The sequence below is a fragment of the Sminthopsis crassicaudata genome, chromosome 2 (assembly GCF_048593235.1).
Source record: "Sminthopsis crassicaudata isolate SCR6 chromosome 2, ASM4859323v1, whole genome shotgun sequence".
Taxonomy (NCBI): Eukaryota; Metazoa; Chordata; class Mammalia; order Dasyuromorphia; family Dasyuridae; genus Sminthopsis; species Sminthopsis crassicaudata.
In genome coordinates this window covers 137,091,704-137,104,769 of record NC_133618.1, presented here as the reverse complement: position 1 = coordinate 137,104,769, position 13,066 = coordinate 137,091,704, and the positions used below count along the sequence as shown (strand labels likewise).

The following is a 13,066-nucleotide window of genomic DNA, read 5'->3' as shown; positions in this document are numbered from 1 at the left end:
GACATGTTACAAAGGTAGCAATTCTATGTCATTATAGAGAAATCAGGAAGAGTTAAAGAACAATCAGTGTTACTGGATCTGATGAGGGATGTGGCATTTCAATTTTTTTTTATTATTTTATATATTGAGTCTTGCTAAGTTTAGAGAGCTTGCCTTTACAAAAATGTAAAAAGTAGAATGTGTAACTTCAAGTATTCATGTGAATAAGACAAAATACAGAATTTCTTAAAAAAATCAATTTAATCACTTTTCTTGATTAGGTAAAAGATACTAAGGCAGACAGACACATTTACAAATACACATTCACTAAACACAGGTGAATGGAGTAGGGAGGGAGGGCTAGCAAGCCGTATGCAATTTTTATTTCTTTCCAGAATTATAACTAATCATTTTTGCATGGGGCAAAGTATGTCCTCTTTTGAGCATGGTAGGGAGAGGAAAGCTTACCTCAACCCACTAACTGATAAGTTTCTATCTGAACTCACTATTCCTGCCCATGAAGTTACTTAGTTCTATTGCTGTAAGCCCTCTACATTCCATATCCTGCTGGAGGCCCTTTTTGCTCTACCCATGTTCTATGTCTGTCTCTTTCAGTTTCATAGTACTGGGCCCCATGCAAAAGAGTGTCCAACAGTGGCTACTTCTATAGTAAACCAAAGCTGATCTGAAGACATGATCCTAGGAGCTTCACTCTGGTAGCCTAAGCTCTAGGGTTTTGTTAAGGACGGGCAAAGTAAGTCAGCCATAAGTTCACATCAGCAATGCAGAGGGGGAGAATGAGGAAATGAAGGTTTTGTTGAAAAGTACAGAGACTTCTGTGAGTCCGTATCAAGCACTTTCACACTGGAGAAGAATTTGTGAAAAAAAGGACTCGGGTCTGGGACCTGCTGGTAAACGGTTAACAGCAGGGCAGGTGTGGCGTAGGGAGAGGAGTACACACTCACACTTTTAAGTTTAATCTGCATTGTTAACACTTTCTTAGTCTGGACAGCCAACAAAACAATGACCGAGCCAATTTCTAAGCATGAATGCTCCCAATCTGCCTGGTTAGAGCTGGCCCCAGCATCTCCCTGGACATGTGTGTGGAATAGGTAGGGCGAGGACAGGCAGTCTTCAAGATGTCAGAAAAGGTGAACATTTGCATAAGATGCCCAAAGAGCTTCACCAGCCCATCCCAGAGGGCCTGGGGGCACCTTCCAGGGCATAGCCAGTTGGTTATGGCCCTATATGCTAGAAAACTCAAGGCCTTCTTCTTGAGGGTCTTTCAGCTCTCCTGCCCAGGCCCAAAGTGTAACCAATGGGCCCACAACTTAAACTGCCACCATTGCAGGGGCTCCCTGGCCAGACAGCACTCTTGGCTCAGGAGGCCATCATTACACCAAGGGTCAAAAAGGCCCTGGAGACATGAATCCCTCAGCTAAGTCCGTCCAAGCAGCCCTAGGAGTTCAGATCTGTGACTGCTCCACACCATTCTGTTCCCCATCTTCAGAATGTAACCAGGTCCAATCCAGGGTCTGAAAGCCAACAAAGACATGTTACAAAGGTAGCAATCAAAAAACATGTTTTTCTCTAGCAGGAAAATAGTTTAATTTCATCAGTTAAAGTAATTTATCTTATTATTATATTCTGGTTACTTTGAGGTATGTTAGTCAAGTCTCCAAATTAAAAATCTTACCTACCTAAGTTTTTCCTTTTAAATTAGGTTAAATTGTTGTTCATTGATTTTAGTCATGACTGATTCCTTGTGAGCTCATTTTGGGTTTTCTTGGCAAAGAGACTAGAGTGGTTTGCCATTTCTTTCTCCAATTTATTTGCCTCTGCAAATAGAAGCAGCTGCCTAGGGTCACTCAGCTAAGTGAGTATCTGAGGCCAAATCTGAACTCAGGAAAATAACTCTTCCAGATTCCAGGGCTTGGTGCTCTGCCTACTGTGTCACCTACCTGGGCCTTAAGATTTGATGTTGATGAAACTGGAGGGCCAGTTTTAGGGTTGTTTTTAGTACAAAGCACTTATCCCTGCTTACTGGAGAAAGGAAATGCTATTTAGAATACCTTCGGAGATGTATGAAGCTTTGGAAATAGTAAAAAAGGAAGTATAAAAATGCATGTGTCCTGACAAAAAAGTTTAAATGGCAGATGTGGAATCAAACAACCTTAGTTCCAGTCCTGGCTCTGCCGCAAAGTCACCTACTTCTGTGAGCCTTCGTTTCTTGCCTGTTAAAAAAAAATCTCCTTCTAGCTCTAAATCTACAATTCTATGACCCCACGTGTCCTGCACGTGTGCCTCCCACTTTAAAGTCACATTTGTTATTCAGTACATTGGCGACAAGTCGGTATGCTTTATGGTCTCCCTAGTATCTGTTTCTCCCATGTGCAGTATCTGACTTAGAGAACAGGTATGTCATTGTTTTTGTGACAAATGGGCTAATTCTAGAGTTAGCTGCAGTGTAGATACTGATTCCTGTCCCCTTTCCTTCACAGCTGCCAAACTCTGAAAAAATTGTTTTCAGAAGGCACAAAAGACGCTGGTATGGTGCTCCTTGTCTGAGAACATTATTCTTTAACACATTATTATTATTATTAATGCTAATAGTAATAGTAGTGGTATGAATATGATGACTATATAGAAGCTGATGGTATAATGGATAGAGTATCTGGCTTGGAGTCACAAAGACCTAAGTTCAAATACAGTCCTAGACACTTCCTACCTGTGTGACCTACTTAACTTCTATTTGCCTCAGTTTTCTCATCTTTAAAAAGTAGATAATATAGTACCTATTTCCCAAATGTTGTGAAGGATGCATGAAATAGTCATTGTGAAGTTCCTGGCACATAGTGAACTCAATATAAATATTAGGTATAATTATTATTGCTACATAAAACTTTGGAAAGTTGCATATGAACTGAGGCAAAGTAAAGTAAGAGTCAAGAAAATAATATCTACAATTATGACATGTAAACAGAAAGATAACTATCACAAATCATAAAAAATGAATTACAAGAAATAATATATAGTATTTCTTAAAATAGAAATTTTTTGTTTTATACAGAATCTTCTCTTATGTACTTCTGTATACATGAAAAATTCTTTTTCTTTTCTTTTCTGATTTTGTATTTGTTTACAATGAATAACAATTTTTTAAAAAATGAAATGAATTACAAAATTAGAAAGAATAAGCTAGGGCCTAAAGAAAAGAGACAAAAACCCCTCTGAGTCCTTTGCAGAAGTGGGAAAGGGATGAGGCCTTATATATTTTCAGATTTTTTTTTTAAGGTATTGATTCATTTTGTTGATTCTTCCTCCCTTTTTTCTCTTTTTCTTTCAACTTAAATTTGGGAGTTCCGAGTTCCAGTAAGGCTTTTAAAAAAAAAAAAATTCTTATATGGGATGGCTGTCCTGGAGGGAGAAGAAGAAAAGACATAGGGGGAATATTAGGTGCTATTAAAACAAAAGGTATGAATACACATTCAAACAAATACAGTAGTAGTGGTAGTGGGTATGTGTTGCTCTGTTCAAAGTTCTTTGAGAAGAAGATTTTCCAAAAATGCTAAAATAATTCTTGAATGAAATAAAGAAGGAAGTTCCTAAAGGTTATAAAGGACATTCCAAATATTCCATTTGCCATACTAAGCTTAGTTGGTCAATATGTCAGTTTTGCTTAATTGTTTTTTCTTTCTTACAAAGGAAAACTCATAGTGGGGGGGGCAGAGTGAGGATTGGGTAAGTAGTGGGATAAGACTATTTGGAAATGATGGCAATGCAAAATAAAAAAATTCAAAGGTTTCTATCCCTTAAACTCCAAATATTCTGAGACAAAATTAGTGCATGTGACTTCATGTGAAAAAATTTTTAATGGTGAGAAGTTAATCCAAATATGGAAATATTGCATTTAGAATTTGCTAAATCTTCACACATGCTTTGAAAAAGCATGTGATCCCTTCAAACTTGGATAGTCATGCATATCTATACAAAGATTTTGTAGCCACAAGAATTAAGAACAGGTAGCTAACTGGTTTGTAGATTCATATGTTTAAGCTAAAAAAGGGAGATAGCTGGGATGATCCACTGCTACAAGACTAAATAATCAACACTTGCCATGGAAAGAAAGATACCTGATGAGACATGGAATAAGAAGCAAAGGACCAGCTATCACTGCAAGAATCATGGCTTTAAAGCCCAGAGGGAACTTGGAGGCTGCCTAGGACAATTCTGTCATTTTAGAAACGAGCAAACAAATGCCAAGGGAGGTCTAATGACTGGCTAAAATTCACAGGCGAGGCGAGTGACGAGTTATGAGTTAGGAGCTGTTAGATTATCACATCCGTGAGGTCAGGAGCTGCCCTTTGCCTCTTTTTGTATACCCCAGCACTGATCAGTGTGCCTGGCACTTAGTAGGTACTGAAAAAATGTTTAATCATGGATTGAGAATTGGATTGATTGGTCAGTTGCATGGTGATAAGGTGTGTACCTGTGAGACGTGACAATGTAGATGATCCCAATGGTCCTGGCTAAGCTAGTCCAGTGCTTGGAAGAATTTGAGAATGTTTCTGCATACACGAGCATTTGGAATGTTGTTCTCTATGATCATCAAGGCACTCCTCAGGACTAAGATAGACCTTCTCATAAGCGAAATGAAATACTTGATATAATTGCCTTCTCTTCCAGAAATATGTGAACGTGGACATACTGCATTTAGCATGGTCAGAATCTCTGCACTGTATTCAGAGTACTCCAGTCAGGTAGTGGGGTATTTCAAGGTAGGAAAGTCTTAAATGCAAGTGCAGGGGCAACTCTACTTGACAACATCAATTCCCAAGCAATCCTCTTGGCATATGACATCCGTCTAGCCCTTCAAAGATACTGTTTGATTTTTCTCTCTGCAATGTGCTCTTTCAAAATGCAAATTTAAATATTTGTAATCTGTCCAGGTCTCCCTAAGGGCATGTCTTTGCTCTGCAGTGTTGGGTTGCTTAGGGGCAAAAAGTGGACTTCTTTGCTCAAAATATTCTTCATAATTACATGTCGGCTTTTTAATGATAGGTCTGTTTGGTCTAATGGCAGAGATTCACTATTCCTTCTCCCCCAAAATGGTTAAAAAAAACCCTAAAAATTGAAAACTGCCCAGCTCAACAAACCTAATTATAGCCACTGGGTTCCTATTGCAACAGAAACAAATGTCTCATCTGCTTACAGGAAAAAAAAAAAATGTTTCCCCATTGCTTTTATATAAAGAACATATGTTCTATTACCATCTTTCTTGGGAGTTTAATAATTTCTTTTTAAACTCATGAGAAAATATCATAGAATTGGGAGCTGGAAAGGATGAGTCATGATAAAAGGATAGAAATCGAGACTGAACTGAGAATTTTGTTGATATGGAAACTCCTGAATAAGAAAATTCAACTGATGCAAGTCAGCATCTTCTCTCAGCAACAATGCCAAAAGCATTGAGAAGTTCAGTGGGCACATGGCTAATGCCAGTGTAGGATCTGAACCTAGCCCTTTCTAGCTCTGAGGCTGGCTATCCTAGCTATCTCAGCAAACTATGTGCCAGTAGTGTTAGTAACTGATATTTATAGATAATTTTAAGAATTACAAAGTATTTTATAGTTACTATCTTATTTGATTTTTACAATAATCCTAGGAAGTAAATGCTTTACAGGCACTATTATCCTACAGGTAACTGTCTAGCTCCACTTGTTCATTTTACAGATGAGAAAACTGAGGCCCAGAGAGGTAATGTAATTTATTCAATTCACACAGCTAAGAAGTAGGAGCGCCAGACTTCAAACCCAATAGTGCTACCTGCAAGATTTTATTCAATCAAATATAAAAGCAGCAATAAACAGTATACCATTTGCGGTGTTAGGGAAAAAAGAGCTAAACTTGGATAGAAAAGTCCTGGGTTGAAATCCTCCCCACACATTGCTTATGTAGCCATAGGCAAGTCACTTAAACACCATGATTTTTAATTTCCTTATCTGTAATATAGAGATAATACCTGCTGTTCCTATCTCACATCATTGTGAGGATCAGCTAACTAAACAAATAAATAAAATAAAGCAGTGTTCCTAAATTTTAGTCCGATATTCCTTTAAACTTTCAAAATTATATCGAATCCAAAGAGCTTTTGTTTGTATAAGTTATATCCAGTGGTGTGCTGGTAAATGTTCAACAACAGTTAACAACAGTTCTTCATCCCCATCCCCATATATCTGTGACATCTTTCAACATTTAACTTTACTTATTAATGTTTTTTCCATCATTTTCTTAAGTCTAGATAATAAAAAAAAACCAATAAATCAAGCTTTCATTTGTAGCATCTGCCAGTTTCTAAGATATTAATGCTAACACTGAAAATTTAACACTCAGTGCTCATGGGCCACTACAAATTGGTGCCAGTACATTCTAGTTTATTAATAGCTATGAGATTAGAAATTAAAATACTGTTAAGGTTTGATGTTCTAATTATGTGTTATTAGTAAAGTTATTTTGACCTGGGAAATTCCTGAAAGAGCTTTGGGGACTCCAACCACACTTTGAGAATTGTTGAATAAGTAAAAAAATGTTTTGTAAACATCAAAATGCTATGTAAATGCATGCTATTATTATTGTTGTTATCATTGCTTTTCTTACTGATATTGCCAATAGCACCATCAATTTATGTCACCATAATATTTATAACAATATAGAAAGGAATTCTTGGATACCTTGATATTTTAAGAATTTAGTTGGTTTTGTTATACCAATGTCTCTGAGGCAGCTAGATGGCACGGTGGATAGAAGGCCAGACCTGGAATCGGCAAGACTCATCTTCCTGAGTTCAAATCCAGCTTGAGATACTTAACTAGCTGTGTGATTCTGGACAGGTCACTTAACCCTGTTTGACTCTGTTCCTCATGTGTAAAATGAGCTGCAGAAGGAAATGGCAAACCACTCCAGTATTTTTGCCAAGAAAATCCCAGATGGGGTCATAAAAGAGCTAGATGTGAGTAAAATGACTGAACAGCAACATACAGCATCTATTTCAAAAGTCCTATATGTATGTATGTGTATATATATATATGTATATATATATATATATATATGTGTGTGTGTGTGTGTGTGTGTGTGTGTGTGTGTGTGTGTGTGTGTGTGTGTATAAAATCTCACTTGTTTCTTATAAGGACGCTGTAAGCTAAATGCTATTATCCTGGTTTTACAGGCAAAGAAACTGAGGTTCAGAGAGGTTGTTATGTAATTTGCCTATAGTCATTAAGTGTCTAAGTACTGTTAGATTTTTTTCCTCTCCATTCTTTTCTCTTTTTTTGGAGGAGAAAAGAAGAAAATAGGAGAAATAAATTGTAAATAAATTGTTACCATAAAACTCTGATCCTGCTTTTTCATGGTGTCTTCCATTGCATTTTGTAACTGGGTACAGAGGGTCTGTGTTTCCACTACCAATTCTTCACTAAAGAAAATAAAGAGGTTGTTAGAAAATTGTATTAAAGCACTGATAACAGAATTCAGTCTTCATAACCTGTTAAAATGTTTGACCCTGTCTAAAAATGTGCTAGAAAAGTCTTTAATCAGAGAGAGATGAGAACATTTAACATGAACCCAAAATGCATTCCTAGGACAAAATTGACAGGTACCTTTATTTTTCTTGTTAAATATTCAGAAATCCAAAATTCAGACATGTTAAATGTTTTAAAAGATAGAGAAAACCCTAGTTAATTTAAAAGTTGAAAGGATTTATTTGACATTTAACTAGTAAAACTTTTGCTAAAGTTCAATTCCCATAGCAATGATGGGCTATCAAGTGAAACTTTAAATCTCTATTTTGGAATATGTTAGTGTTTGGGGAAAGGGAAAGGCCCACATTGGCCCAATAAGTAAGGGGTTGAAAGATATGAATAAACAGTTTTCAAAACAAACTGTAAATGACCAATAATAATAATAATGTGAAAAAATGTTACAAATCACTAAAAATAAGAAAACCCCACTTTCAGTTAGGGAAATTGTTATCTCATGAGAAGTCATGTACTGAAGGCTCATTGTTGTTTGTCCTTCGTTTTGGAATAGGTCCATGACATCAGGGAGGTGACACCATGACATGCAAGTGAACTGGATTTAAATTAGGTAGGGCTGTGCAAGTCACCTGCCTCACTTTTCCATTCAGCACCATATAGGTCTAGTGGCCAGATATAGATCAGGACAACTTGTTAGTGGATGAACTTAAATCCAAGTATCCTGACTTCTAGAACTAGATACCATATTGTGTCCTTATTAGACACTTTACTAGCTTTGTGATCCTGCCAAACAATTAACCTCAGTCTGCCTCAGTTATCTCATCTGTAAAATTCAGGTTTTCCAGACTCCAGGTCCAGTGATCATTTACTGCAATAACAATCTTTACAGAGGCAGGATGGTGAGAGATGGGATACAAAATTATAAAAATAGCACACAAATGAGTTTGATTAGCATAAATAGTGGACAATGGAGAGTCATAGGTAAGTGCTTTGTAATTGTGACATGTTACACGAATGCAAATTATGATTATGACATGAATAATTGTGTGACCCTGGACAAATCACCTAAATCTGATCCCCTCACACAAAAAAGTTATGATGGTTGTTTCTATTAATAATCAATAATTATCTTGCCTCTAACTAGGTGTCTCTAAATTCAACTGAGAATATACTCTTTCCATAACCATGATGATAATGACAATCATTATTGACTTTATGGATTTAAAATTTAGCTGGGGACATACTATGTACATTTAAAAACTGCATATAGTTAAAGTGCTAAATGAGAGAAGATATGAGGAAGAGAGAGGGGGGGAGGAAGAAAGAGATAGTAGAAAGAGAGAGAGACAGAGACACAGAGAAAGAGAGACAGAGATACAGAGACAGAGAGAGAGAGACAAAGACAGAGATACAGAGACAAAGAGAGAGAAGGGAAGAAGGAAAAAAAGAAAAAGAAAGAAAGAAAGAAATAGAAAAAAGAGAGAACAGAGAGAGACTTAGATATTAGATGATGTCTAGAAGGGTGTCATGGAGGACATGGGATTTAAACCATGAATTTGAAGGCTATGTAGCATTCAGAAAAGACAGTCTAGGAATTCCAGGTGGGGAGGATATTATAAACAAATTTTCAGAAGTTGAGCACCTTGTGCATATTTTGGGGCAATTAATTGAGGAAAGAAGCATGAAAGCAGCAAGATATAGTGGGAAGGACACAGGACTTGGAGCTAGCCACCTGAGACTGAATTCTGTATCTAACGTGCTTCAGTGATTTTGGCACCTATCTTGGACTTGGTTTCCTCATCTATAAAACGAGGGAAAGGGACCATTTAAATAATTAGGATTCCATGAAAATAATTTACAGAAGAATAATAGAAAATGAAACTGAGAGAGAGAGAGATTGGAGCCAGATTATAGAATACTTTGAATGGTCAAGACTTTGGCCTGGATCAAAGTGGCCTTTTAGAAAGATTATTCTGAAAATTATTCTGATTCTGATGATTCTGATTGTACATATATAACCTATATCAAATTGCTTACAGTCTTGGGGGGATGATGAAGAGAAGGAGGGAAAAAATTTGAAACTGAAAAATGTTAATATTTAACCTATATCAGATTACTTGCTGTCTTGGGAGGAGGAAGGCACAAAAATAAATGTTGAAAACTATCTTTACATATATATGGAAAATAAAGTATTACTGAACATTTTTTTAAAGTAAATATTAAAAACTGTCTTTTCATGTAATTGGAAAAAAATAAAATACTATTTTAAAAAAAGAAGAAAATTTATTTTGAGACTGGTGGGCAGTCTCAATGGGAAACTAATAGAAGACCCAAATGGCCCAATAATAGTTAACATTTACATGACTCTTTAAAGTTTGCTAAGCAGTTTGTTATTATTATTTCATGTGATTCTCGTAATAATCATGACAGCTAGATGCTATTATTATCTTTTTATAGATGAAAAACTGAAGCTGAGAGAATTTAAATAACTTCTCCAAAGTTCCTCAGCTTGTTAAGAGTCTGAGTCAAGATTTGAACTCAGGACTTTCTGATTCCAAATTGAACACTCTATCCCCATATGTTACCTAGCTGATTTTAGAACCATATAGAAGGCTACTACAATACTCTGAATGTGAAATGATAGACTCACAGGGAGCTAGTTTTAGAGTAAGTGGGAAGGAAGATGACGATCAATGCATCTTTCCTGAGAGCCATCTATCTGTCCGTACTATGGAGGAAGCAGATGGAAGCAAAAATGGGGTTTCTGACTTCATGTAACTTACACTCAAATTGAGAGATACAAAACTAACATTATATCAATAATAAACCTAAGTTTGTATTCTCAAGGCTTCCTCAAGCCCACCTGGATGTAACATTTGGTAAGAGTCTTTCAGAGTTGGCAAAAAACCCCAGAGGCCATTTAATCTAGCGCATACCTGAAAGGGAATCCTCCACACCCGTGTCCTCAACAAGGGCTGATCTAAGTAACCAACTCACCTTTTCTTGATTGACTCAGGTAAGCTGTAGGGAGCTGCAGGAGGTTGAGACAACAACTGGGAAGGATTACTAAGACGAGATGCATTCATGCTATCTGGACTCCCACTCACTGGACCTCGCACTTTGCTCTGAAGACAAAAAAAATTACAGAAAACTTTGGAGTAAAGGGCAGAATGAAATTATATATTCTCCTATCCCCAGAAGAAAAGTCACTAATTATTCTTTTGGAAAAGATATCAGACGTGTTGATTTTTGACAGTATCAGTTTGGATTTCTGCCTAGACAGTGTTTATGTGACATTATTTTTTTACTTTTCTTTCTTCTCTTTTTAATAATAAAAGCTTTTTATTTTTCAAAATATATGCAAAGATAGTTTTTTTTTTTTTTTTCCCCTGAGACAATTGGGGTTAAGTGACTTGGCCAGGGTCACGTAGGTAGGAAGTATTAAGTGTGTGAGACCAGATTTGAACTCAGGTCCTCCTGACTTCAGGGCTGGTGCTCAATCCAATTGTGCCATCTAACTGCCCCGCAAAGACAGTTTTCAATATTCACTCTTGCAAAACCCTGTGTTCTAAATTTTTCTTCCTCCCTTCCCTTTTCTCTCTTCCCCTAGATAGCAAGTAATCTATATAGGTTAAACATGTGCAATTCTTCTAAACATATTTCCACATTTATCATGTTACACAAGAAAGATCAAAAGGGGGAAAATGAGAAAGAAAACAAGCAAGCAAAAAATAATAACCACAACGATTAAAATATTATGTTGTGTTCTATATTCAATCCCCACAGTCCTCTCCCTGAATATAGATGGCTCTTTCCATCAAAAGACTATTGTAATTTCTCTGAATTACCTCATTGTTGAAAAGAGCCAAGTCCATCACGTTTATTGTCACATAATTTTGTTGTTGCCGTGTACAATGCTCTCTTGGTTCTACTCATTTCACTTAGCATCAGTTCACGTAAGTCTCTCCAGGCCTTTCTGAAATCAGCCTGCTGATTGTTTCTTATAGAATAATAATATTACATTCATAAACCATAAATGATTCAGCCATTGCCCAATTGTATGTGACAAAATTTCAAAGGTTGGTCTCCAAAGATAGTAAGCCTTTTTGCAACTTTCTTCTAGCATTATTTCATCAATCCTAATTCTTATTATATCAGTGCAAGGTAAAAAAAAGGGCAGATATTTTCCATTTGCCAAAAGGGAATTGTGGTGAACAAAGGAGTGATTTGCCTGAGTGGTAGAACAAGGAACAAAAGTAAAATATTGATAACCAGATAGGGTATCATGGATACACAACTTTAAACCCTCACGTTTTAAACTATAAATTAAGTTTTAAACTTAGAACTTTCAGTTCTAAAACACACACACACACACACACACACACACACACACACACACACACACACACACACCCTGCAACTAAGATCACCTTTCAGCTGTTTCTTTGAATTAAAGTTGAATATTCAGACACCCTTTTGGAATAATGGTAAAAATACTTGTAGGACCACATATGTTTTAGATGCAACTAACATTCCTGAGTCCTGTATTAGTTTGTCTTGGAATTCTAACCCTAAAGTTTACCTGTGCTTTGGTAATCAAATGTACATGCTTCCCAGATTCTTTCTCTCAATGTATATTTCTCCTTGCATTACACTCCCCCATTCAATCCCTTAATCAGTCAGGAGTTACTATCATTAAGGAATTACTGATTTATGCTGTTATTTATAGCACTGTTTCAGATACTTATTGACTAAAGGACTGGCTTCAAAGTCTATTCCATTTCATTTTCTTGCTTGGAAAATATATTTATGAGGCTCATTAGGAATTCTTATATCTTTTGGTTCTTGTTTCTTAAGGGGAAGGAATCTGGTAATTAGGGACAATTTGAGTGAACCAAGGTTGCATGACCCAAAGAGTAACTAGAATGCTACTCAGAAGTCAAGTCTAAAAGTGTCCTAGAATAAATAAATCCATAGCATTAGGCAGGAGTCATAAAATAGAGCCCAGAATAGTGGCCCAAAGCCAGGAGGGGGGATGGGTCATGCTGGGGAAAATCCATATAGGGTATGGAGAGAACAGTACCAGGCACTGAAAAATCACAGTTTATCTCTCACGCAAGTCTCCAGCTAAGATAGCACAGAAATTGTGTGTTATTCATGTCCCCTCTTCCTTCAGTTGGGTCTGTGTTATGTAGGCTCAGATACTATAGCTAGATAATTTCCCTGGAACATAAGGCTGTGACTTTATAGCAGAGTATCTCTACTAACTCTCCCTGGGCCTACGACCCTGCTGCATTACTAGGTATCAGAGGCAATTCTATCACTGTTAGGTACAGATATTTTCTGTTCATCCATAATCATAAGTGGCTATTTTATCTTCAAATCTGATAAACATGCTACCCCCTTTAATCTAGGTTAATAATAATATTTTTAAAAATAATAATAATATTAACATTAAACTTCAAAGAATCTAGTACAGGTCCCTGGAACATAGCACAGTTGACCTTGATCCATCAGTGGCTACTATTTAGGATTCACTCATTGAAACAGTTCTG

General features: G+C 36.6%; 1 protein-coding gene across 2 annotated transcripts in view; it reads right to left on the bottom strand.

Moving 5' to 3' along the window:
- Window positions 1-221: 221 nt before the first annotated feature.
- The window catches only part of IKBKB (inhibitor of nuclear factor kappa B kinase subunit beta), a 70,916-nt gene continuing 58,071 nt past the window's right edge, over window positions 222-13,066 (bottom strand). For both annotated transcript variants that reach the window (XM_074287359.1, XM_074287360.1), the window contains exons 20-22: window positions 10,509-10,636; window positions 7,360-7,450; window positions 222-1,514 (exon numbers count right to left, since the gene is read on the bottom strand). In XM_074287359.1, coding sequence (XP_074143460.1) covers window positions 1,446-1,514; window positions 7,360-7,450; window positions 10,509-10,636 — 288 coding nt within the window. In that variant the 3' untranslated portion in view covers window positions 222-1,445. The remainder of the gene's footprint in view (window positions 1,515-7,359; window positions 7,451-10,508; window positions 10,637-13,066) is intronic.